Below are 27,032 nucleotides of genomic sequence, written 5' to 3'. Positions count from 1 at the left end.
GGTGAAGGTGAGGACCTTCAGCATGTGTGTGAAGTTTGGGCAAGCGATAAATATACAGAAGACGAGATATACGTGGTTCACCCTTAATTATGATAATGTTTGTTCACATTTGTACAAGGGGATTAGACCCAAAGATAAAGGGAAGAAGGCCCAAGGCCTAAGGTACAAAGCCCGATAGTCCAAGGCCCAAAGGTCAAGACCCAAAAGTCAAGACTCAAGACCCGAAGACAATGAGACTAGAAGATAGAGTCCACAAGAGCCAGTCCCCTTTTAAGGAAATAGCAGTCTTCTTATATAGGTGATGGGGAGTCTCCATCTCTTGTAGTTTTCCGATGTGGGACTTGTGCAGCTTACTCTGGTGGTGACACGTGTCCCTGGAGATTAGGTTCGGCAGTCAGAAGCTTCGGTAGGTGGCTGGCTACTTCTGAAGTGTCTTCCTTCGGCAGGTGGCTGGTTGCTTCGGAAGTGTCTTCCTTCGGCATGTTGGAAGGTGATGACTTCTCAAAGCATGGCACGTGGATGATCTAGCCTAGCTAGTTGCTCGGTTGGTCACGGTACCAACAACCCTCTATTTGTGTTTCTGTGTATGGGAGATTTGTAATGTTACAAGAAATGTCATGCATGGTAGGCCTTAACTCTGGATTTTCATGTAAGCATGCAACTGCTAGCTTTAGGATGGTAACAACTTCATCCAGAATTTTACCAGTGGGATGCGCAAGGCGATCGTCCAACACATCCCCCAACATTTTGCCTCCCCAGATTGCAGATGACAACGCAGACCCCACTAGATTGCTAGGGTACTTTCCTTCAATCACTTCAAGAGATAACACCCCAAAACTATAGACGTCACATTTCTCTGTCACCTTCAATGTGTAAGCAAGCTCTGCCACAAAGGGTAAACATAAGTTTTCTATTTTAGGAGAGAGATGCTCATATGAGAAGTTAAGAGAACAATGTAAACAGGGGAAATGCTCTCAAGTCAGACAGTATGTGACATATTATGTTGCCAAGAATGTAAATCCAAACCATCTGATGAAAACAACACAAGATGTTGAATTGTACCCGGTGCTATGTATCCAATTGTGCCTACAACCGCAGTCCAGTTTGATGATTCATAATCTAGAATCTTAGCAGTTCCGAAGTCTGAAATGCGAGCCTCATATTCAATGTCTAGCAAAATGTTCTTGCTGGATATGTCTCGATGAACAATTGGCAGAGACACATCATGGTGCATATAGGATAAACCATGAGCCACACCTTTAATGATGTTCACCCTTTTAATCCAATCCAATTTCCTAGCTTCTTCATCATTGCACAAGATTGAAAACAGACTACCCCTTTCAAGGTACTCGTAAACCAAAAATGAATGCCGTGCATGTGAACAGAAACCATAAAGTTTGACAATGTTTCGATGGCGTATCTCAGTTAATGCCCTTACCTCGTTTAAGAATTCTTTTCTCCACACACCATCACATGGAATGTGGAATTTCTTGACAGCTACCAAGTCATCTGAGGGCAACTTTGCTTTGTATACGCTTCCAACTGCCCCCCTCCCAATCCAATATGCAGCATCAAAATCCTCAGTCGCTCTTATAATTTCTTCATACAATTCTTTTCCATCAAAGATTGACATTGCGCGCAATTCGAATTCTTTTGGGTGAATGTCACTTCGTTCTTCTTGTTGGCTTTCCCTTTTTCTTCGCGAAGTGATAAAAATTCCATAGAAAGCAAGCATAAATGCTCCCAATACAGGAAGCATGATAAAGCAGTACACAACTTTGAAACCAATTTTTGAGTTATGCTTCTTTTCAACAGGACTATTATTGCAGGGGTGTAGACCTGTAACATTGCCACACAAAGCCTTGTTCCCTTGCAATGCTTCTATGGGAGCCTCTTGAAATGCTTTGTTGTGTGGAATAGGACCCCTTAATTGATTGTATGATATGTCAACAAACTCCAAGCCACGAAGTTCCACAAAATTCTCTGGAATAACACCAGAGAGGTTATTGTGGGAGAGATTTAGTGTCACCAAGCTACCCAACTTGCTAAATTCAGTTGGTATCTCTTCAGCAAGATTATTATGACTCAAATCAAGCACTGACAGTTGCACTAACCTACCCAACTTAGTTGGGATTCCATGGCTCAACTTGTTGTTGCTCAAATTCATGTGGTGCAATTGGACAAAATTCCCTAGGCTACTTGGAATTGACTGGCTCAGTTTGTTAGTGGACAGGTCAAGATAGTCAAGGTGAGTCAGTGAACCAAGTTCTTGAGGTATACCACCAGAAAGTTGATTGTTATTCAGTATAAGCCTCACCAAAAAAGTCAGCCTTCCAAGTTCCATAGGGATCTTCCCAACTAAATGATTTGAAGAAAGATTAAGCAAATGCAGTTGAGTCAAGTTTCCAATCTTGGGTGGTATGGAGCCAGTAACATTGTTCCCTGCAATCTCAAGGTTTGTTAGATGCAGAGACCTGCCCCATTTATGTGAAAGTTCACCATAAAATCTATTGTTGCTTAGAGTTATGAAATTCAAGTTTGGATAAACACCAAAATCTTCAGATATATTTCCAGTGAGTTGGTTTCCATCGAGGCGGAATCTGTATAAGCTTTTGCAGTTTTTCAAGCTTTTGGGGATCCGACCTATGAGACGATTGCCATTTGCAGTGAAATTTACAAGCAATCCACCTCGGCAAAGGTTCTGTGGCAAATGACCAGTGAAATTGTTTCTGGCAAGTCTCAGCCCAACCAAATTCATGAGATTTTCAATCTCTTGAGGAATGGAACCTGAGAGTCGGTTATCGCGTAGGTGTAGAAGCTGTAATTTTCTCAAATTACCAATTGACATGGGAAGAGGACCACTGAGTCTATTCTCATTGAGATTTAGAACAGAAAGAGACTTAAGCTGGCCTATTTCTTGAGGAACTGAGCCATTTAGCTTGTTTTTATTTAGGCACAGGTTCTGAAGATTTGTTAGGAAACCAATTTCTGGTGGGATTTTTCCTGACAACTTATTATCTGAGAGATCAAGATAGATGAGTTTGGAGATGTTACTGATTTGAGGTGGGATGGCACCAAAGAGTTCTTGAGGAACTGAGCCATTTAGCTTGTTTTTATATAGGTACAGGTTCTGAAGATTTGTTAGGAAACCAATTTCTGGTGGGATTTTTCCTGACAACTTATTATCTGAGAGATCTAGATTGATGAGTTTGGAGAGGTTACTGATTTGAGGTGGGATGGCATCAAAGAGTTTGTTCATGCTAAGGTTAAGATATTCAAGATTAGGGAAGGACAAGAATGAAAACTCATGTAGCGTACCTTGTAAACCCCTGTTGAAAAGGTCTATCTTGCTTACACTTCCAGCTGAGTTGCATGAAACACCAGTCCAAGTGCATGGTCTTGTTCTTGGTTTTGGATTGGTGCTGGAAGAATTGTTGGCATTATTATTATGAGTAGGAGGGTTGTACCAGGTGAGGTCATTGAGGGCTTGATTTGGAAATAAGCTGGTTTTCCATTTGAGAAGAGCCTTTGCTTCAGTATCAGAAGTAGAAGTAGCTGAAGTAAAAGCAACCCAATTTGGTGATGAAACATACAAGAAGATGAGAAGGCAATAAGGCAGGAATAATAGTTTAGCGGAAGTTAAAGATGTCATGGTTATTGTTTGTGTGGTATACGTATATTTTATGGGCCGTGCCTTATATATAATGTGAGTTAGTCTTTGGGGTTCAGTAGTTGAGCATTGAAAAGTCTTTGAGAGCGTGTTCCTTGTGCTCTTGATTACGTATATTGTATGGGCTGTGCCTTACTAGTTATATATAGTGTGGATTAGTCTTTGGGGTTCAGTTGAGCATTGAAAAGTCTTTCGAATCTCATCTATAATCAGTTGAGCATTGTCAAAGATTTATTTGTTTGAGTCTGTTAAAAATTATCTTCCTTTTTTTCCATCTTGTATTTTTGGGGTGTTTGACAAAGATGGAATAGGAATGCGTAATTGATGGTTTGTTTTGTTTTCATCAACTTGTTTATTTTATATTTTTTCTTATTTGGATTGTAGGGTCTCAATAAAATTTCTCTAACAAGAAAATATTAGAACGCTGACACATTGAAAAATAGGACAGAAGCATACATATCTTCAGTCAAAGTCTTTGTATGTTATCTGTAATGTTTAAATTGGAAAGTTTGCATGTTGTTGCTTAACTTTAGTGAAATGAGGTTGATACTTGAATGCCGTTTTCTCCTTCCTATACATATCTTCAGTCAAAGTCTTTGTATGTTATCTGTAATGTTTAAATTGGAAAGTTTGCATGTTGTTGCTTAACTTTAGTGAAATGAGGTTGATACTTGAATGCCGTTTTCTCCTTCCTATTATTATGACCCATGAGTCAAGATAGTGGCTTCACTTGAAATCTATATATTCGTTGTCTTTATCACTTGACTTGGCTACTATTGAGAGTTTGAGAGGCCTTAAAATAAGCGTGTTTATCGATTTTAACTAAGAATTGACAAAATAACTTATTAAAGGAGCCATTCAACTCAATGCGCATGACTGGAAAACTAACTCGATTCAGAAGTTTCCCACCTGAATGCTTGACACTATGTCACATGGTATATCGTAGGTAACAAGCTTCAACAAACGTAGCCTCTTCGAATAGAAAGATACTGAGAAGGGTTTTTGTCATGAATGGTCCTTGAATTTTTCAAAAGTCCTCATTTGAATTCTCAAACTTTCCAATCAATCAATGTGATCCTTAACCCTCTGTTTGGATGAAGAAATTGAAACCCTAAAAAACAAAGGAAAAAAAAGATACATATGTTGCTCAACAAAGCTGTGTACTCTCCTTGATGAAACCTAAATGTGAAACCTTGAATGGAAAGCAGATGATTTTGTTGAGCAAAAATTTGAGTTATAGGACTAAATTGAGCTATATTTTCATGACATAATTTGGTCAGGTGATGGATGATACATGACCAATGTTAACAAAGTTTTGTTGGAATGCAACAACAAAGACCAAATTGATGTAAGAACAAAATATAAAGGAACTATTGATTGGTTTGAACGTTTGGGGACTAAAATAAGAAGTTTAAAAACAGAGTACCTGTAATAAAAACCCGTGTTGAGAAACTTGTTTGACGAGATTGTTGATTGACATTCATGACAACTTATTATCGTCACAACAAGAGAGAAGACTTCCCTTGCTTCTTGATGCCAAAGCTAGCTATCCATATGTTACTGCAATGGTGACCCAATTAGTTGAGTCCAGATTTCAGAGACTGAAACACATGCCTCATATAGAATCCAGCAAAATGATTTTGCTTGATATTGATGCAGGAGCATAAGAGTGGATCAAGATAGATATTTACCATTTAATTAGTTATTTCTTGATATATTGTTATTTTCTTATTTAGATAGTTTTATGATATCTTTTATTACTTATGTGTGATTTTATAATTAATTAGTTTACTTTTGGACCAAGCAATCTTTGTGCCCAAGTCTTGTAAAGCCTATAAATAAGGCTAATGTAATAGTTGTAGGAGAGTTGATGTTGATGATTAATGAAATAGTTTTATTTGTGGCATGGATTTGCTACGATATATGTGAGTTTGCATTAACCCTAGATTTCGGTGCTCGTATATGTGGTTGGTGACCTGTGTCCTGATCTCAATCCCCATCAATTGGTATCAGAGTTATGGCTCAAGATCTGCTTTATCGGGGAGGTTTTTGGATGGAGGGTCGTGTTGACAACTACAACGACATGAAGGAAATTAGGAGGATGCTACGGCAACTTACGGAACGCGTCGCTTGCATCGAAGCTCGAACCCAGATAGGTAAAAGTTCTGACGGGGAGAGATGCGTGAACCCTTATCTGAACCGAGTAGCTCGCATCGACACTCTAAGCCGTGGGAGTCTCGACAGGGAGTACGAGGGAGATAGCCTTTTTCATTATTACGCTCCGCTGGGTAAGTCAAGTGAAGAGGGGCACGGTTATTCTCATTGTGTCTTTGAAGGTATAAATGGATTTGGTAATTTTGGTGCATCTTGTTCTTCATCAAAGTTATTAAATTTGGATTTACCTCCAATATTTGATCATTGCAACTGTGAAAATTGCAATGAAAATTGTTTGGGTGTTCAAAGCAATTTTGATAAGCTATTTATTGATTAGAACAGTGAAGAGAGGAGAATTGAGAAAACTTTCGAAGATATTATTGATTTTATGGGCCTTAATGTTTTCACTTGGAAGGTTGCCAAAACTCTGGTTGATTTTGTCAATCGGTTGAAGATTCTAGAGAGAAACATTTGCATTGTTAGAGGTTGTAAGAAGAAGCCAAGAATAACGAAATATTCCAAATATCTTTTTATTTGGAAAGGAAGGTTTCAATTGGATGCTAAAAGATCCAAAATTAATATGAAGCAATTGAAGATTCTACTTGGATTTTCCTCAATCAAAGGCTTGAATTCGAGGACGAATTCTTTCCAACTAGGGGAGTCTGATGCAGGAGCATAAGAGTGGATCAAGATAGATATTTACCATTTAATCAGTTATTTCTTGATATATTGTTATTTTCTTATTTAGGTAGTTTTAGGATATTTTTTATTACTTATGTGTGATTTTATAATTAATTAGTTTACTTTTGTATCGAGCAATCTTGGTGCCCAAGTCTTGTAAAGCCTATAAATAAGGCTAATGTAATAGTTGTAGGAGAGTTGATGTTGATGATTAATGAAATAGTTTTATTTGTGGCATGGATTTGCTACGATATATGTGAGTTTGCATTAGCCCTAGATTTCGGTGCTCGTGTATGTGGTTGGTGACCTGTGTCCTGACCTCGATCCCCATCAGATATGTTCCCGCTGTACAATTTATTCCGACACCCTATTCCATTTGTTTGGCTGATCATCTTCAAGTCCAAAGCTGATCACGAGCCTTCCACCGAAAAGCACAACCTATCGCAAATGTTGATTAATTATCCTCTAAGTTATGATTTTGTTGTATTTTGAGTGTACGTTCATTATTTTACTTTATTTTATTTTGTTGAGGAATCACTATTCTTTACATTACAAAAAGATTTCTAAATACCAATAACCCTTATTAAAGCATGAGCAATTTATTACAATAATCCAAACATCTAAGAAGAATTAGAACAAGGCAGACTCAAATGGCAAGCAGCGCATGTCTTGATCAGGCAGTGAAACCATCAAGAGCAAGCAATTCATCACTTGACTTGGCTGCTACTGAGAGTTTGAGAGGCCTTAAAATAAGCGTGTTTATCGATTTTAACCAAGAATTGGCAAGATAACTTATTAAAGGAGCCATTCAACTCAATACACATGACTGAAAAACCAATTTGATTCTATTTGTTTTTTAGTATGCACAACTTTTTCATAGACTTTTCTTTGATCAAAGATTCCCCGACCCTGATGTTTTTGGGAGAAAAAAATATATTGGAATTACTGAAATGAAATTCATGGAAAGTGAGAGTAATATTTGCGTGACATAGGGGTTCAAAAGTGTCCCACCTGAATGCTTGACACTATGTCTGTAATACAGTCCTAAATAAATTTTTAATTATTAATTATTCAAATAAAAGACTATTTTGCCCATAGAATATTTTATTTGTATAAAAGTTGATTTTTTGATCGGGGAGGAATTTGAAGATTCCGCTTGTACCGTTGCATAGAGCACGTCGAGATGAGTTCGTAGACACGTAGTGGGCTCAAATTCAGGTTGTAACGAGAGAGATACGATAAAAATTCAAGTAGGGGCAAAATCATAATTTTGTGAAACTGGTTTTTAAAACAAGATTCTCTCTCTCTGCGAAACACCCTCCCCTGCTGGTTCCTTCTCCATCGTGCCTCCATCCTCCATAACCACTGCCACCGACGCCGGCCAGCCACCAAACAGGACCGCCACCACCCCAACAACCTTTCCCGACCAACCCCGACTCCAACTGCTATTGGATTCTGGGAAACAGCCGTGAAAGCCGCTGGTTTTGACAGATTTTTTTGGCGTTTGTTCTCCATCCTCCGGCCACCAAATCCGGCAATCAAGGTATGGATTTCCACATATCTTTTATGTTCTAGCTTATGGTTGGGTAGGATTGGATCAATCTCTAGCGTAGATAACTCAGTTATCAAATTGAAATTTGGCCGGATTTTGGGATGAGATTCTGGATACTTTCTCTCATTTTTCGAGGTATGTCTAAGAACCAAAGTGGCTCCAATTGATGTCCTGAACCTAGGGTAGTAAGCTTGGCCATTGATTTTGAGATTTTCCAGTGAGTAGTATCGCTTTGGATACCCACGAGCTGCTGGCGCTTGTGGCGGTGCGTGGGCAGAGTGGTTGAGCAACATACTGCCCTAAAATGATCTCCTAGTTGTTACGAGCACATAGGTGTGCTCGGATTCCAATTTGGATACCGTTTGAGCGTCGAACGGATTTCGCCTAGTGTGCGATTTCCAGGGTCGATAGGTTCGGACTGCTAGATCGAACCCAAATTCATGTATGTTGATCTGGGTAATTCTAGGATCGTATAGGATTCGACGGATCATGAAACGGAGCCCCGAATACTTCGAAAATTCCAACCCTAGGGCTAGGTTTATAGTAACAATCCGATTGTGATTAATCCGACCGTTTGATCGAGACCAAACTCTCGGGACATGTGTCCTAGGCATATTAGAACCTTTAGGGACTCCCGGATTTGTGATAGGAGAATAAGGGCCCCGCGGGTCCAGTTGACCAAGTTTAGGCAGTTTGACCCCTCGGTTGACCGTGAGTCTTCCGAGGCAGTTATATCCCTTGGTTAGAATGACCATGTAAACGAGTCCTGACCGATAATGTGTTATATGAGTCATGTTATAGATTGAGTATAGATAGTTATTTATAGATTGTTAAATTGTGCATATATATTTTAAGTATAGTGGAGAATCAATTTATCAGAAAGTTGATATAAAGATGAGGAGATAGATTGTGAAATAAAAGGAAAGCATTGATATAAGTTTGGGATACGGTTTTTTAAACCCACCACAAGGGTACCCCCTAGTTGCTTTAAAATAGCGTCATTTATAAATAAAGCCCCACGTGTTTTGTGAACCCCTAAACTGTGCGGAGCGAGGATGCGGCTCAGTGACCAACAGTCCCGAGGCATGCGAGGATTGCGGCTCGGATAGAAGTGGTATCTTCGAGGCCTGAGAAGATTACGGCTCGGGTAGAAGTGGTATCCCTGAGGCCTGCAAGGATTGCAACTTGGGTAGAAGTGGTATCCCTGTGGCATGCGAGGATGGAATTGACAGTATTAATGGAATTGACGGGTCAGGAATGGGGGTACGCCTAAGTGGAGGGAATTTCAGTTTTGAGATGTTCTTAAACTAAAATAGAGGGAGTTCAGTGTGTGGCATATTTATATTCAGTGTATGACTGATATGAGTATTGGAAAGAACTACGTGTGGCTTAATCCCTCAGTAAGGGTACGTAGGCAATCTAGTGTTACAAGGTGTAGTCACGAGTTGGAGTCTTTGAGATTGCTAATGTACTATTAATATTCTAAAATTTGAGATGAACTTTATTAGTAGAATGATTTATTTGATTGGTTGAGGCCTGAGGCCAGAATGATATGATGCTGGATTTCTTGGAGATAACTTAATACATGCTGAATGATTGGGATATATACAAATGTTTGTTAACAGGTGAAAACTTTTGGGAAATGAGCAAGTTACAAGGGAGACTATGCCGAATTTTCGGCAAAAGTCCAGTTGATAGAAAAATTGGTTTCTAGTTAGAATGGCAATTTGGTCATTTGTGCCCGGCATTCGCCAGGTGTCGGACACGCATGTGGTTCAGCTCGGATTCCAAATTGGAATTTGGGTCAGGTCATGTCCATGTCACATGGTATATCGTATGTAACAAGCTTCAACAAATACAGTCTTTCTGAATAGAAAGATACTGAGAAGGGTTTTTGTCATGAATGGTCCTTGAATTTTTCAGAAGTCCTCATTTGAATTCTCAAACTTTCCAATCAATCAATGTGATCCTTAACCCTCTGTTTGGATGAAGAAATTGAAACCCTAGAAAACAAAGGAAAAAAGGAATACGTATGTTGCTCAACAAAGCTGTGTACTCCCCTTGATGAAACCTAAATGTGAAACCTTGAATGGAAAGCAGATGATTTTGTTAAGCAAAAATTTGAGTTATAGGACTAAATTGAGCTATATTTTGATGAAATAAGTTGGTCAGGTGATGAAGTGGTCCAGGAAGGTCTGTTTTAGACTGTCAAACGAGTTGATGGTGCGAGGTTTAGCCTGTAGAACCAATTCAGGGCTGCACCGCTGCGGGTGGAAGGGAAGATGAGGCACATGCCTTCGTCACTAAGGCCCTTGCATTCGAGGGTAGACTAGAAGGAATGGATATGAGTGAGAGGATCCTCCATTCCAGTGTAGAAGGCGATGTTGAGTGGCTAGATGTCATTCTCCTGGTGGTAATTGATGATGCGTTGATAAAGGGCCCAGTCGTGGTTTTGCCTGAGGGCTGGTGGCTGCATTCTCGCTAACTCTCCAGCGCCGGACCTTCTCAAAGAGAAGCCTCATGGCCAGGTCGGCATGAAGAAGGGTCTCGGGTGCTGAAGGCTTGGGGTATGGATGAGCAGGGGCTAGGTAAGGTTCCCATTCTTCGAACGACTCAGGTGTGATAAGACTCTCTTCGGATGGTAAAACTCCTGCTATCCGAGTCCCTGCACCTTCTCCATGGTAGGTGGGTGGGCTTGGTAGGGGGCCTAGGTGTGCCATCCTTGGGTCTTTGGGCTTGACAGATATAGGGATAGGTTCTGGCTAAAGGTCCAAGAGATAGTCCCCGCAATCTCTGTAGACCTTCGTCGGTTCATGAGGCCGGTCCTTTGGTGGGGAGATTTGAAGGAGCCGTAACGTGGCCGCTCTGGATGGAGGGGGCCTTTTCCCTTGTTGAGCCTAGACTCGACCAGGGCACTATGGTGAGAGTGCATTGGCTGGTTTGGTTGGGTATGCCCAACATCCTGGCTAAGGTCATGTTGGGAGCTCTGGGCTCGAGTCCTCCTCCGCCACTTTAGAGTGCGGTAGTCATGCTTCACCAATGTTCTTGGTATGAAGATGTTTCGCATTTCTGACATCTTGGCAACACTGGTGCGGAGGCGCTCTAGCTCTGTCTAGAGATTGGCATCTATCAAGGTTTTCTTTGGGAGGTGTCTCCCGCGGGGAGTTTGGTACTGAGTATCGTAGCTATCCTCGGTCAAGCATAGCGAAGCATGGGGTGAAGAAGAGGCAACGGGGCCTAATTGGAGAATGAGCCAGCTGGGTTGGTAGAGAGAAATGAGATTCAAGTGTCATTTCCCACAGATGGCACCAAACTGTTGATGCTCTTTTTGGGAGGTCAACTTAGAGAGAAGTGGATGATCTTCAGTAGGGGAGAAGGTGAGGACCTTCAGCAGGGGAGGAGCATGCAGAAGATAAAGTAGGAGAAGTAGTCGTTAAGCTTCGGACACCGGTGTGGTGTTGGCCGAAGGCTCTCCGATGCTTAAGTCAGCTAAGAGTGGTGAATTTGGCAGAGTAACAGTAAAAGTGAGAGAGAAGTTACCCTTTTTAATTGGGTACTGTTCCCTATTTATAGGGAAGTGAAAGTGGGAGGTTTGCACAAAGTTTCGATGTGGGACTTTGTGTAAGTCACTGTGGTGGTGACACGTGTCTTGGAGATTAGGTTGGGCAATTGGGAGCTTCGGCAGGTATCTGACACCTTGGAAGAGTGTGTTCCTTCAGCAAGGAAGAAGACATGTCTGCCTTAGTGCTAGTTGCTTTGATGCTGGATATGCTCGGTTGATTATGGTGTAAACAATACATGACCAATTTTAACAAATTTTTGTTGGAATGTGACAACAAAGACCAAATTGATGTAAGAACAAAATATAAAGGACCTATTGATTGATTTGAATGTTTGAGGACTAAAATAAGAAGTTTTAAAACAGAGTACCTGTAACAAAAACCCGTGTAGAGAAACTTGTTTGACGAGATTGTTGATTGACATTCATGACAACTTATTATCGTCACAACAAGAGAGAAGACTTCCCCTGCTTCTTGATGCCAAAGCTAGCTATCCATATGTTATTGCAATGGCGACCCAATTAGTTGAGTCCAGGTTCCAAAGACTGAGACACATGCCTCATATAGAATCCAGCAAAATGATCTTGCTTGATATGTTCCCGCTGTACAATTTATTCCAACACCCTATTCCATTTGTTTGGCTGGTCATCTTCAAGTCCAAAGCTGATCACGAGCCTTCCACCGAAAAGCACAACCTACCGCAAATGTTGATTAATTGTCCTCTAAGTTATGATTTTGTTGTATTTTGAGTGTACGCTCATTATTTTATTTTATTTTGTTGAGGAATCACTATTCTTTACATTACAAAAAAGATTTCTAAATACCAATAACCTTTATTAAAGCATGAGTAATAGATTACAATAGTCCAAACATCTAAGAAGAATTAGAACAAGGCAGACTCAAATGGCGAGCACCGGATGTCCTGATCAGGCAATGAAACCATCAAGAGCAAGCAATTCACCACATGTTGTGTGTAACGGCTTTGACAAATGCAGCCTCTGAGTTGATGAAAGGAGCTTAGAAACTTTTTTCATTGTTGGACGACACTGCGGATTGGGATTCAAGGATGCAAACCCGATGTTCAAAAGAGGGACCACCTCCCCTGCTTCTTGTTTTATGGGTGGGAGATGTGTTGGTCTAGAAGATCCGAAATTGGCATTTCAAGTCCCTGGTCCTCCTTAATTCTCCTGCTGGCGTGTGGCTCTATTCCCTATCCATCCATTTTGACAGGTATTTTAGTCTTTCCAGACAAGAGGGTTTACATAGCTTTATATTTAAATTATATAAAAAAGAGCGTTTACATATTGGAAAGACTAAAATACCCCTCAAAATGGATGATGTTAAAGTCAGATGACAAATCATGGATTTTGGAAACTTAAGGTGACATTTTGCTTAAATTTTTGGCTTTTTATCACAAATGGTCCTTTAGGTTTGTGAAATTATCACCTTTCATCCCTAAAGTTTTTTTGTGACACTAATGGTCCTTAACGTTACCCTCTACACATCAAAATGGTCTCTGTCGTTAGCTTCCGTCAAATTTTCTGTTAAATTGATGATGTGGCACATATGTAGAGCCCACACATCCAATGGTATAGAACCATGTGGCTTTAAATAAAATATAAAATACATTTTAAATATTCTAAAACTTAAAATCCATATAAAAATTTTAAAAAGAAAATTAAGTCTTTTTATAAATAAAAAAATGTTAAAACTAAAAACTAAAAATCCTGTAGCCATCCCCTCATCACAGACCCAATCATCGAGCCCTTAAGCCAAGGAATTCCAAGAGCTACAAGTGTTCAAGAAGGAAATGGCCTCTCGATTGGCGGATTTTGAAGCCAAAGAGTTGAACTTTAACTTGGTGATGGGAACTAAAGCCAAGGAATTACAGGGCATTGTACAGGAGGTTGAGCCAAACAAACAAACATTGATTGAAGAATATGAGAGAGAGATGAAATCCAACGAGCCGAAACTTGGTGCGATTCAGAAATTAGTGTTGAAGTACTCGAATGCATTTGAATCAAAAATAAAAGATTTTAATTTGCTTGAGAATGGCTCTGCGATGGGGGGAAAGGGCAATGGGAGAGGGAGAACGCAGAGGATGGCTACAGGTTTTCTAGTTTTTTTATTTATAAAAAGACTTAATTTTCTTTTTAAATTTTTATATGGATTTTAAGTTTTAAAATATTTAAAATGTATTTTATATTTTATTTAAAGCCACATGGTTCTATAGCATTGGATGTGTGAGCTCTACATATGTGTCACATCATCAATTTAACAGAAAATTTGACGGAAGCTAACGACAGGGACCATTTTGATGCGTAGAGGGTAACGTTAAGGACCATTAGTGTCACAAAAAAACCTTAGGGATGAAAGGTGATAATTTTGCCAACCTAAAGGATCATTTGTGATAAAAAGCCTAAATTTTTCTTTAAGATGACAAATTAAAACTGATGTATAAGTTTATGTGACATTTCTACAAAAATCGATTACTTAACGCAAGAGAAGATAATATCGTGAGTTTGTCTAAACAATTATCATCAAACTCAAGTTTGAGAAAAGTGACTGATCTATCAAGTGGGATGCTGGCCTGAAGCTAATTTTCTCCGTGAGCTCCTCAACTTCTTTTTTTGTTGCTTCTCCTCAAGGTGTTTGCACCTCTCCACCACTGCTTGGATAACTTGACGTTGTTCACAACGCTCTACAAATCGCTCATAATTTTCAAGGTCCAAGTCCACCTGTGAACATTTTAAAAAGGAAAAAAAAAAAAAAGCAAATACAAAGTCTGTGACTCTCCAACGTTTGTTCATATTTTAACACTTGCGCCCAAATTTTGACATTTTCAATTGGAATCTTTTAGTTTCTAACTTTGAAATTGGTATTGTATGAAGGAGTTCAAATTTGTGTCTCGCGGATTGCATAGGCATCTGATCTTGTAACAGAAAACAAAATTTTTCTTTAAAGGGCAATGGCCAAAACTTTCTACAGAAACCTTTTTTTTTCTTAAAAGAAAACATAAGAGAAGTGCAGACAAATGTCTAGGTAAACATAAGAGAAAGCAAAAAGGTAGATACAAGCAATAGATTATGTGAGCAGGTAACATAAGGGAGCATGCACCTCATATACAAGCAACAGATTATAAACAAAAAGAAAAAGACAAACAAATAGTTGAAAAATGAAGGATAACATAAGAGAGCATGCACCTCTTATGTAGGGTTGATCACATATTTGGCTTAAGGAACAATGACGTCGAAAATTGGATGCCGAAACCCAGGTTTCAGAACCTGCTGAACTCTGCTCACCAGATCGTAAAATTTGAAAATGTCAGCAATTTGCAATTCTGGTGGTTGTGCAATAATGAGTGGAAGGAGCACAATTACATTGAGATATATTGTAGTCTTCAATAGGGTGCTATATACTCAGTTACCAAAAATTCTACATCTTTTATTGAAGGCACATTGATAAGATAATGGGGCATTTTGAGGAAAGAAACGGGAAAAAAAAAAGAAGGCAAACCACCTGTAGATGATTAATTATTTCAAATCAATAGCTAGCTAGTCCAAACTTAAAACAAAAGGGAGAAATACCCTCTTTTGAATTTCCTGCAAATTGAATTGAGGTTCAGATAAATAAAAGATTTCAAGTATATAAATTTCTTATAGATGAAATTAAACTCTTAAAGATATAAGCCCTGTCACACGAAAGTACAAATATATACCAAGTAGGCAGAACATTTAGGAATCGTTTATATGAATAACGAACTGATAAAACTTTATTGCTATAAAAGTAGATAGCTTGTAATTATATTCAACCTAATGGAATTTAAACTAATGAAAGAGGCATAGATATAGGTGGTCAAGGACATGGGTATCAACAAGAAGTGAATTAGCCACAAAGCAAATTGAAATTTAAAGTTCAAATCCAATTTGGCTTATGATGCAGAGATTGAAAATTTGGGATGCAAAAACAGAATTCATAAGAAAGAATCAATTTTTATGTTAAGAGTCAATGGTGAACCATATGCAACCAGACCTCAGCAGATCAAGTGAGAACAAAAAGGAGAAAAACATAATAAGAAGAATTAGGGTCTGCATTTAGATATAAAGAGACATAGTAGATGCAAATTTTATTGTTTTCAACCCTTTTTCCATACCTCTGCACCAAATTTTTCCAAGATATCATTAGAAACCGAAGTCCAAAGAGCAGCCCAGAACCTAATCCAGATGACAATTCAGAAATAGGAATTTTACAATGCATGAACCTACAATTCACAAATCCACACAAACCCATCAATATATCTTGAGTTTTTAACAGATACACCAGCACACACTTTAACATTTCACCTCAGATTACCAGAAGCCCTTAAAATGGAAAGGCTTGAGAGGGTTTTGCAGCAAGCAGAGATGTGAAAAGTCAAGAAAGAAAGAAAAAGTGAAATAATCGACCCAAGTAGAGATGCTACTGTTGATGTGTAAATTAGTTTTACTGATTTACTTTTACAGTTTTACAGTTTTACTTTTACAGCTGGTTGTGACTAGGTAACAGCTTAAGTTGCTTTTACGGTTGAGAGAATTTTGTGGCTAAAAGGCCTGTAGAAAATTGCCAAGTGTCATACACACATTGGCAGATCAATTTTGATGTAACCATGTATCCGAGCCAGTGCATTTATTTCTATCAATATCGGGCAAGAACAATTCCTACAGTACCCAAATCGGGCACTACATCGGGCATGTCCATTTTGTCTGAAATATAGAATTTTGCAGGCTTTCTTCTCCTCCTTCCCTTTCCTTCCTAATATCCAAAATAGTACTTCAGATTTCAACACTTACCCCCTCAAAGTGCTTGATACCACTTTCCAATCCAGATAATTCGGTGAGTGGGTTGGATTCTCGGTTGAGCTCAGAGACAGGAGGAGGGGCTGTGGGTGGGATTGGGGTTTGACTTTCGGTGGTAGAGAACTAACAAGTATTTAGGGCTACTTGGAGTTGTGATTTTGTGGGTCTTTGGTGGGATTTGTGACAGCTGAGAGGAATTGATGGAGGGGTGTTGACTGTTGAGTGTTGGGGGCTATGGGTCCCGACGAGGGGTTGAGCGAGAGAAAGGAGAAGAGGAGTTCGAGTACTTCTTCGTCGTCGTCGTCGTCGCCGTTGTTGGTAGTCGGTTGTCGATGAGAATGCAGAAGTGGAGAAGATGATGGAGGTCAGAGCAAGAGCGGGAGTTATGCCTTTTTTTTTTTGGTAAAGGGAGTGAAACTGAAAGATTCGAAAGACGCAACAAAACTAATAAAATACATTGGAACAGTCCCGTTCTCTTGGTCAGCAGGGGGACCGGCCTCCTCCGATTCTATCACCCTATAACCTTCAATTCCTCCTCATGGTCCTTTTTAGCTTTTCCACTCTTGGATTAGATTCAAGGGTGGGTGACCATAAATTCTTTGAACCTCCCGTGACGAAGAGAATGAGACTGTACATTGGATATATTGAAAACTGACGACAAATATTACAATCCTTGTTACACATGTCATACTACAACCAAAAACATTCTCCCGAAAAACCTACCACGTCAAACACTAAATTCCTTGTTGTTGTTCAACATTTTAAAACAAAATTTCAGAAAAAAGAGGCAAAATATTCACTTTGCCAAAAAAAATTGGCGGCACTTTAAAAATAAATTGCAAAATTTTGCACAAGACATACAGCGAGGAAGGTTCCTCGTTAAAAGCCTTCTATTGCGAGGAACACGAACCATTTCTTGCAATAGTTTTGGAGGGAATTGGGAAGAATTCCTGCTAAATTTTTAGCAAGGAAAAATCTATTTCCTCGCTTTAACAATCTACAGTATCAATATAATTTGTCGCCAAATCCAGCATTTCCTCTCTATAGCATAGACCAATTTGGGGACCAAATTTAGGTCACATTTTGCAAGAAGTTCATATTTTCCTTGCTAGAAGTGTGTAAATTCCTCGCTGAAAAAATGGTCAATTTTCAAAATGAGATTTTCCAAAATGTTCTTGAAATCTACTTTGGTGTTTTAAAATCTGCATCTAGAATACACTTTCATTCATCATATTTTTCTAGGACAAATTCTAGGATTAATTTCTTCAAGAATAATTTCTTAAAGAAATCAATCTATTGGTTGTTGAATTTATAGTTCATTCATCGGTTAAAATCCAGAGCTGAGTTTCGGTGCCATGGGGTGAAGGAGCTAATGGACTAGCTGCCATTTCCATGAAGGACAAGCTTCTAACTCAATTAAGTTTGGAGACTAAGGTTGCACAGGGAGGTAGTGCTCATTTCCTAAATAGACCTAGGATTGTTTGAGCTTGTGATTACTTCTTTAGTAAGAATCTTCTTGACTTAGTGGATTGCCTGGTCGAAGTGATGACCCCCAGTTTTTCCCAATAGTGGGTTTCTGGGTAAACATTTTTGGTGTGCAGTTCTTGATTTTATGACTATCCATACTGTATCTATTATATCTGGAATGTTGATGAATGTTCACACACTTATCACTCTAGTTGTTGCTAGCACAAGGGATGCGTAGATTGACAGGTCCTTCTGAGTGCTTAGGTTGTCACATAATTATCTTCTAGGCTTGCAGGTTCTTATATTTGATTTGTGATGAGTCTGTGCTTTGCTTGTTTATTCATAAGTCTATGACTAGTATTTGACTAGTCATATTGTCTCTAGGATTATTTGATTATGGTTGTCTTAGATTTGTTGTGAGAGTCCGTATTTAAAAATAAATAAAAAATTTATTAAAGAGGAATAAATATTATTATATATATTTATAAGTAATTATCTTGGTAAGAACTATATGTATATATATATATATATATATATAGTTTTACGTTTATAGTACTATTCCAATAATTATAAGCATTTTATTTTATTAATCATAATATATTTTTATATATTATCAATTGAATAAGAGGCTTTGTTTTAATATATATGTATTATTATTGTGTTAGAATGTGTTATAAAATGTTACAATACATGGTGAAGAGTTTTTGATGGGGGTCATAGAAAGAAATGTTTACTAATTGAAGGTGGCAGTTTTCCCTTGCTTTGAGTTTGACGTGCAAGTCAATTGTGCTAGGTTTTTCTATTTGTAATTGATAACTCATCTTTTAAAATTGCAAGCTGTTGTTGGGATATTAATGAAAGAAATAGTTGAGTCATTAACCCACCAGTACGTGTCTTTATAATAGAGATATTTAGTAATATACCCATTCTTAGCACTAATATTATAGATAAACCCTACACCATTGAAAAATGATAGTTGGCCTTATTGAATTTAATGTTGATTATTAAATTATTTTGGTGCCCTATTGAGTGTTTTGGGTATTTTTATGAGATTTTGGGGTTGGGCTTGTTTTAAGAAATTGATGACAGTTTTGTAATTTATAAGAAGTTAAAATCCTTTTTGTTATGTTGTAAATAAGCTTTGGGTGTATTTCTAAAGTTCATTTCATATAGGGTATTTTTATAATTTGGGCCCCTATATTGGGTATAATAGTGAATCTCCCATTATAATATCCATTCTCATCTTGCAATGATTTAGAGCGAAAGAAAAATTATTTGAGCACCAAGATTAAAAGATGCTGACTATTTAAAAGTTTAGTGATAGAATTGGATAAACCTATCTTAATATAAATTATATTATATTATATTTTTAATATAAGGTTTTTTAGGTTTTAGACATAAAAAAAATTTCACTTTTGGAAAAAGCCAAAGCTTTTTCAAAAAAGACAAAAAAACCACTCAACTTTCAAATCAAAGACATGCAAATGTATTGGATTCCTTAGGAAATCTAAAAATAAATAAGGGTATTTTTGTCCATTTTTGCTTCTTTTAAAATTTTTCTCTCTCCTTTTACTTTTTCCAAAATGTCCCTAATATAATATGCCTTTACCTCTGTGAGCTACACGAGTATACTTCATCATGGTATAGAATTTATATAAGAAGCATGAGGTGGATAACATAAGCTGGAGGTGGCACCATTCCTTGGTTGCTTAAGGAACGTGTAAACACATAAGGCTTGTTGCCTTGTTATCCAAGTGGCTAGCCGTCTTTACCTCATCAAAATATTATCTAAATACCAAATGTTAGCACTTATACAAGTTGTTTACTACTACATCTAGCGATAACATGCATGCAACGTGATAGTTGTTAGAGAGGACTAAAGAGAGATGTAAGGAAATATGATATTGGAGGAGATAGAGAGCTTTGCTTGTGTTTTACTAAATTGGAGTTATGCTTTAGATTCGAGGTAGGAGTTTCTTAGGGGGTTTTTATGGGGATTGATTTAATTAAATTTCGTGAGTAATATATTATGCATGATATTATAATTTAATGGATGTTCTTGATATTGGGTGTTTACGTGTTGTTACTTATTTAATAACTTGTAATAAAAACCCATCTTGAGAGACTTGTTTCATTGTTTGACGAGATTGTGGATTGACATTATTTATGCCAACGTATTATCGTCAAAGCAAGAGAGAAGACTTCCCGATTAGTTGAGTCCAGGTTCGAGAGATTGAAACGAATGCCAAATTTCATTTTCCATGCCATTTTGATTTTGGACTATCAAGGAAAAAAGAAGAAAGAAAAAGGAATTAAGTCATTCATTTTACATATAATCAAGTTTAAAAGAAGTTTTAAAAAAAAACTAAAATTGAATCAAGCTTAAAAGTACTTACAAAAAAGAAGAAAAGAAACTCAAACTGATGCCACTTGAATTTTGTGTCGTGTCTCAATGTGTCCCTCCAAAGAAAACGTTGAATCATCACTTTATCTGTCCTCTAATTTATGATTTTGTTGTATTTTGAGTGTACGTTCACTTTTTACTTTTTGTTTTGTTTTTGTTTTTGTTGAGGAATCACTATTCTGTACATTAAAAAAGAGCACTGCGAGTGAAATTTTAACGGAATGCTTGACAGGGTTGGGCATCTTTTAGATGGAAAATTGATACATACATACATTACGAAAAATATTTCTAAATACTAATAACCCAACAGATTACAATAATCCAAACATCTAAGAAGACTTAGAATAAGGCAGACTCCAATGAAAAGAAGCACATGTCCTGATCAAGCAGTGAAACCATCAAGAGCAAGCAATTCACCACATGTTGTCATATGTAATGGCTTTGACAAATGCAGCCTCTGGGTTGATGACAGGAGTTGAGAAACTTTCTTCATTGTTGGACGACACTGCGAACTGGGATTCAAGGATGCAAATGCGATCTTCACCATAGAGACCACCTCCCCTGCCTCTTGTTTTGTGGGTAGGGGGATGCGTTGGTCCAAAACTTCCGAAATTGGCATTTCAGGGGCAGGTGATGCAGATGAGGACGATGATGATGCCCCGGATGATAAAGATGAGAAAACATCTCCTGGATGGCTTCCCATAATTATTTCCAGTGTGACAACTCCAAAGCTATAAACATCGCACTTCTCATTCACTTCCATTGTATATGCAAGCTCTGCCCAGAAAAAGCACATAGAAGAAATTGTATCATGCATCAATTGTATAATAAGAGACTGAGATTGAAGTGTTCAAAACATTGCTTCTCAGAAAAATGACAGTGAGGAAGCCAAAATTTCCCAATCAAATTAATAATTCATTGAAACACACGACCTACAAATTCGAGGAAATTTGGTTCTTTTTCAGAACTAAAAAAGATAGCTTAATAGAAGCTGGACGGTGAAGAAGAAAAAGTACTAAAAGCTGGATGTTGAAGAAAAAGAATTAAATACGAAAAGTTTCCAGCATCATTCACATAAAAAATATCTAATAGTTATATTTTCTAAATCAAAGAAGTGAAAATGTGTTTATATTAACCGCTCCTAATGATGAAAATGAAGCATTGGTCTAAAAGTAAAAGCATAATGATAAGTCCATAAATTTACACATTTATATACTCTTTATACTTAGTTTTTGTAGGAGAATTTGATTTAAAAAGAACTTATTACTTTATTTTCTCAATTTTCAGCTTTCCAGAGCAAGTAATTTGTTTTCAACAGAAATACAACTTTTTGGTGGAGTTTTAGTACAAGACCAGTTGGAGATGAAAGCTAAGATCTTGAAGATGATTGTGGAAGTTTTCTAGAATTTTCGGAGCAGCCGATGAGAGCAGTCTTGAAGTTAAGTTAGCATAAGGTGTAATCCCGTCAAAACTGTGCTCCTGTGGAAGAATGATTATTTGAAGAATTTCTTGTTTTTTCCTCAAGGCGTGCAATATATGGCTGGAAAGATAAGACAAAAACCTGCAATTTACATATTTTTCCCGAATTTTCTTGGAGGAGGAACGAGTCAAACAATATGGATAGAATATTTGAGGCTTACTTATTGTGATTAGGATTTGTAATTCGTCGAAGGTAAATACCAAACTCCTAGAGTTTACATGCTAGTTCGAGGTTTTCAATGATCTTAATGAGTTTCTATGTGTTGATATTTGACCTAAATACCATAGGCAAATTGTATCATGCATCAATTGTACACACGTACAATAAGAGACTCAGATTGAAGTGTTCAAAACATTGCTTCTTAGAAAAAGGACAGTGAGGACCTCACTATTTCCCAATCAAATTAATAATTCATTGAAACACACAACCTACAAATTCGAGGAAATTTGGTTATTTTTCAGAACTAAAAAAGATAGCTTAATAAAAGTTGGACGGTGAAGAAGAAAAAGAATTAAAAGCTGGATGTTGAAGAAGAAAAATAATTAAAAACTAGATGATGGAAATTTGGTCCATCATCATTCACATAAAAAATATCTAATAGTTATATTTTCTAAATCAAAGAAGTGAAAATGTGTTTATGTTAACCGCTCATAATGATGAAAATGAAGCATTGTCTAAAAACAAAAGCTTAAAAGTGCTAAATACAGAGAATAGGAAATCACAATATTACCTGGTGCCATATAGCCATATGTGCCTGCAATCCAATTAGTTGAGTCTGGATTTAAAAACTTAGCTGTGCCAAAGTCTGAAACACAGGCCACATATTCAGAATCCAACAAAATGTTCTTGCTTGAGATATCACGATGTACAATCGGTGGCAAGCAATCATGGTGCATGTAAGACAAGGCATGAGCTAAGCCTTTAACAATATTCACCCTTTTACTCCACCCCAACTCTTTAGCTTCTTCATCTTTGCTCAACATTGCAGCCAAGCTACCTCTTTCAAGATACTCATACACCAAAAACGAGTGTCGTTTATGTGCGCAGAAACCATATAGCTTCACAATATTCCGATGTCTTATCTCACTGAGTGCCCTTACTTCATTCAAGAACTCCTTCTGAAATTCGGTCTCGCCATCCCATAGCAGATGGAGTTTCTTCACGGCCACTATGTCTCTAGATGAAAAATTCACTCTGTAGATGCTTCCATGTCCTCCCTTCCCAATGCAGTATTTGGAATCAAAATCTTCTGTTGCCTTTATGATTTCCTCATACATTGATTTTCCATCAAAATTTAAAACCGAAAAGGAAACTTCTCCGTGCATGTGGTTTTGTTTAGTATCTTGATGCTTCTTCTTTCTTTGCACTATTACAAAGACAATTGTAAAAAGAGCAGATAGAAGTACAAATACTGCTAGAACAGAGAATATGACCTTGTGGTACTTTTTTGAGCCATGTGCATTGCATGGTGGCAGCAGAGCTCCAACTTTGCCACAAAATCCTTCGTTCCCTTTCAATATTTCTGATGGAGCTACTCGAAATGCACTGATGTTGGGAAGGGGACCTTCCAAGTGATTGTAGGATATGTCAACGTACGACAAGCCGTGCATCTCTTCGAAACTTGATGGTATGGAACCCGAAAGATTGTTGTGGGAAAGATTGAGCGTCACCAAACTCTCCATATTGCCCATTGCTGATGGTATGCTACCTTCAAGAGAGTTATGACTTAAATCCAGTTCGTTCAATTGAACTAACTTCCCCAACTGAAGTGGAATTGTTTGAGATAACTTGTTGTTGCTCAAATTCAGATGGTATAATTTGAGCAAGTCACCTAGAATGCTGGGAATTGAGTCACTGAATTTATTTGTTGACAAGTCAAGATAATCAAGATTAGTCAATGATTCGAATTCAAAGGGTATACGACCCGAAAGTTGATTTCCATTCAACATCAACCTCTCCAAAGAAGTCAGTCTCCCGAATCCCATTGGAATAAACCCAACTAAATGATTCGAAGAGAAATCTAGCTCATGAATTTGGGTTGCATTGCCTATCTGAGGTGGGATGCTCCCAGTAAGATTGTTTCCCGTAAGTCGTAGGGTTGTCATCTTTGGGCATTTTTCCCAATTGTGTGAGATTTCTCCATACAAGTTGTTGTGGCTTACATCTATAAAATGAAGATTCGGATAAACGCCAAAGTCTTCAGATATATTGCCTGTCAATTGGTTCTGTTCAAGACGGAGTCTGACTAAGCTCGTGCAGTTTTTCAAGCTTTTGGGGATTGGACCACTCAAATAGTTTTTGCTTGCTGTAAAGTTTGTGAGTTTTCCACCTTGGCAAATATTTTGGGGCAAAAAACCAGAAAATTGGTTTATACTCAACTGCAAATTACTCAACTTCTTGAGATTCTCTATCTCTTGGGGGATGGGTCCAGAAAGTTGGTTATCACCTAGGTAGAAGGATTCCAAGTTGCGCAAGTCACCGATTGAAATAGGAATTGAACCATTGAGTTGATTCTCACCCAAGAGTAGATGTACAATAGATTTCAAGTTCCCTATCTCCTTGGGAATCACACCCGAAAGTTGATTTTTATACAAGTACAAAGTGTTAAGCTTTATTAAGTTACCAATATTTGGAGGGATGAGACCACTTAAATTGTTGTATGACAACCTTAGATCTACACGAGATTTCAAGTTCCATATCTCCTTAGGAATTACACCAGAAAGTTTATTATCATAGAGATAGAGATAGGTCAGATTTCTTAAGAGACCAGTTTCTGGTGGGATTCTCCCGACAAGTTATTCCGAGAGAGATCAAGATAGTGGAGTTTAGAAAGGTTACTAATTTGAGGTGGAATGGCATCAAAGAGTTTGTTGAAGCTGAGGTCAAGATATTCAAGCTTAGGGAAGGACAAGAATGAAAACTCATGTAGCGTACCTTGTATACCACGAGATGAAAGGTTTATTGTTCTGACACTTCCAGCTGAGTTGCATGAAACACCACTCCAAGTGCATGGGCTTGTTCTTGGTTTTGGATTGGTGTTAGAAGAATTGGTGGCATTAATATTATGAGTGCGCGGGTCGTACCAGGTGAGGTTATTGAGGGTTTGATTTAGAAATAAGCTGGCTTTCCATTTGAGAAGAGCCTTTGCTTCAATATGAGAAGTGGAAGTAGCAGAAGGAAAAGCAACCCAATTTGGTGATGAAACATACAACAAGATGACAAGGTAATAAGGCAGGAAGCATAGTTTAGTGAAAGTTAAAGATGTCATGGTTATTGTTTGTGTGGTATACATATATTGTATGGGTCGTGCCTTACAACTTATATGTAGTGTGGGTTAGTCTTTGGAGTTCAGAAGTTGAGCATTGAAAAGTCTTTTGAGAGCGTGTTCCTTGTGCTCTTGATTAAGTAGTGTGAGAACCCGTCGTTTTTGTATGGGTGTACAGAGATCGATTCTTAGACTTCAAATTCACACTTGAATGTCACCAAGGCATTGGACAATGAAATTATTGTTTCATCTTTTCTTTCCCTCTGACAAGGAAAATGATAGGATTTGCCCCAAATTCCACCCTGAAATCCCATTATCTCATTAACCCCAAATAAACCAATTTTCCAATCAAATCACATTTCAAACCCGACCAAAACACAATTATGCATACACTTGCCAATATGAAAATAATATTCATTTAAAAATAAAGTCCACTCACAAGAAGTCCAAAGTTAGCTCAACTGTGAGCGAGTTCATCCTGAGCGATACATTGCGCTTGGGTACCTATTTGAGAGAATAAACGGACTTAATTAATTAATTAACATACCCAAAAACAAACTTTAACTCAAAACTCTAGTTCCCGGATCTCAAAGTGTGCCCAACTCTTAAGAAGGTTTATAGGGTCATTCTAGCACTTCCCGAAAGACTCATGGTCAACCAAATGGTCAAACTTTCCATATTAGTCAATCGAGCTGGCGGGGCCCACGACCTCCGATTTCCAATCCAAAAGTTCCTATAGGTTTAACAACTACTGATCAAGTTCTGAAGATTTGGTCTCCATCGAGCGGTCGGATCTAATCCAATCGCACGATGGGACGACGATCGTTTCGCCTACTTAAAATCATTTATTCGGAGCATCCGGGACTCCGATTCTAGATCCACAAGTTCCTACATGATCCTAGAGGTACATGGAATAAAATACTTGAAATTGGAACCGATCGAACGGTCCAAACCTATTGAACCCAAATATCGCATAATAGGCGCGATATTCGTTCGATAGTCAAACGGTAATCAAATCCAAATCCAAGCATACCGTCATACTCAGGACGACAAGGGAAATGATGTAGCACGCAATGGACCACCACACAGTGGCCCACGCACTGCCACCCGCTGCGGGCAGCCGTGGGAGTCTTGAGAGATTTTTCGGCGACGGAAAATCTCCAAACCACCAACCAAAACCTATGCCAACAGATTCAGACTAACTAGGGGATCAACTTTTGTTCTTAGACTACGGCCAAAAACTAGTCAGAACTGGCTGAATCGAAGCCGAAACCGTCGGCTAGAATGGGTATATTGAACGATCTGTAAAACCTCAAAATTGATCGAAGATACCATCATAGATAGCTAGAGCACGCGGAGGGGATGAAGATTCATACCTGGATCGATGATAACAGCCGCCGTAATCGCCAAAAACAGCGTCGGAAACTTCAAAAATACCCAAATTTCCAGTCGTTCCAGTTTAATTTCATTGGGTTTTTGAGCTGGGAAAATGGGTGGGTTAGATAGAGGACATCGATATGAAACTTTTGCAACTAATTTCGTTCGAATCGGACACCAGAAGGCGGAGAAATCGCCGTCGGAAATTTGCTGCTACGCGCGTGGAGAGAGAAAGTCGCGCAGTGAGAGAGAGAAATTCCAGAAAAAAAGAACCTGATCTATTACTTAAATTGGAACTTCGCGATATTTACAGTTGTGCCACTGCACTTCCGTAGATCATAACTTCTTCGTTTTAACTCCAAATTGAGCCTGCCACGTGTCTACGAACTCATATTCACGAGCTCTACGCAATAGTGCTACTCAATTCTCCAAATTCCTTTCCAAACAAAAAGTGATTAAAGTACCCCTACTCCAAAGACAGAAATTCCTTTTTTTATATATTTTATTTTCTTGGTGCATGTTCAGTGAGTCACTACAAGAAGAAAAAAGGTCAGTAATAATTTCTTGTGACCAAATAATTCATGCTC

General features: G+C 38.2%; 2 protein-coding genes and 1 long non-coding RNA gene across 5 annotated transcripts; all 3 read right to left on the bottom strand.

Annotated features, from left to right (window-relative positions):
* Positions 1-69: 69 nt before the first annotated feature.
* On the bottom strand, positions 70-3,710 carry LOC148919487 (uncharacterized). Its single transcript, XM_008221517.3, has 2 exons — positions 1,063-3,710; positions 70-883 (listed from the first exon to the last, which is right to left on the bottom strand). The coding sequence occupies exons 1-2, from the start codon at positions 3,650-3,652 to the stop codon at positions 534-536; spliced, it is 2,940 nt and encodes a 979-aa protein (XP_008219739.2). The 5' UTR covers positions 3,653-3,710; the 3' UTR covers positions 70-533.
* A 10,380-nt stretch (positions 3,711-14,090) lies between these two features.
* Positions 14,091-16,848, bottom strand: LOC148919486 (uncharacterized). Of its 3 annotated transcripts, none has more exons than XR_016123619.1 (4): positions 16,447-16,848; positions 15,771-15,878; positions 14,821-14,911; positions 14,091-14,355 (listed from the first exon to the last, which is right to left on the bottom strand). It is a non-coding gene; the product is annotated as an uncharacterized LOC148919486 (long non-coding RNA). The 3 variants fall into 3 exon arrangements; XR_016123617.1 differs by lacking the exon at positions 16,447-16,848 and adding an exon at positions 15,971-16,027; XR_016123618.1 differs by lacking the exon at positions 16,447-16,848 and adding an exon at positions 15,961-16,023.
* Positions 16,849-20,529: 3,681 nt separating this feature from the next.
* On the bottom strand, positions 20,530-26,711 carry LOC148919485 (MDIS1-interacting receptor like kinase 2-like). The gene is made up of 4 exons (XM_089047112.1): positions 26,445-26,711; positions 25,508-25,572; positions 22,534-25,370; positions 20,530-21,100 (listed from the first exon to the last, which is right to left on the bottom strand). Exons 3-4 carry the CDS (start codon positions 23,906-23,908, stop codon positions 20,706-20,708), a joined length of 1,770 nt encoding a protein of 589 aa, XP_088903238.1. The 5' UTR covers positions 23,909-25,370; positions 25,508-25,572; positions 26,445-26,711; the 3' UTR covers positions 20,530-20,705.
* Positions 26,712-27,032: the final 321 nt, after the last annotated feature.

This window comes from Prunus mume, linkage group LG2, assembly GCF_029339155.1.
Source record: "Prunus mume cultivar Tortuosa linkage group LG2, ASM2933915v1, whole genome shotgun sequence".
In the NCBI taxonomy this organism is placed as follows: Eukaryota; Viridiplantae; Streptophyta; class Magnoliopsida; order Rosales; family Rosaceae; genus Prunus; species Prunus mume.
The sequence above is the reverse complement of the archived record's forward strand: the minus strand, read 5'-3'. Positions and strand labels throughout refer to the sequence as shown.

Coding starts and splice junctions, on each gene's coding strand:
- LOC148919485 (XM_089047112.1), bottom strand. CDS start 23,908: ATGACAACCCTACGACTTACGGGAAACAATCTTACTGGGAGCATCCCA. Junction 21,101..22,533: donor ATATGGCTATATGGCACCAG/GTAATATTGTGA, acceptor TTTTCTGGGCAG/AGCTTGCATATACAATGGAA.
- LOC148919487 (XM_008221517.3), bottom strand. CDS start 3,652: ATGACATCTTTAACTTCCGCTAAACTATTATTCCTGCCTTATTGCCTT. Junction 884..1,062: donor AATTGGATACATAGCACCGG/GTACAATTCAAC, acceptor CCTTTGTGGCAG/AGCTTGCTTACACATTGAAG.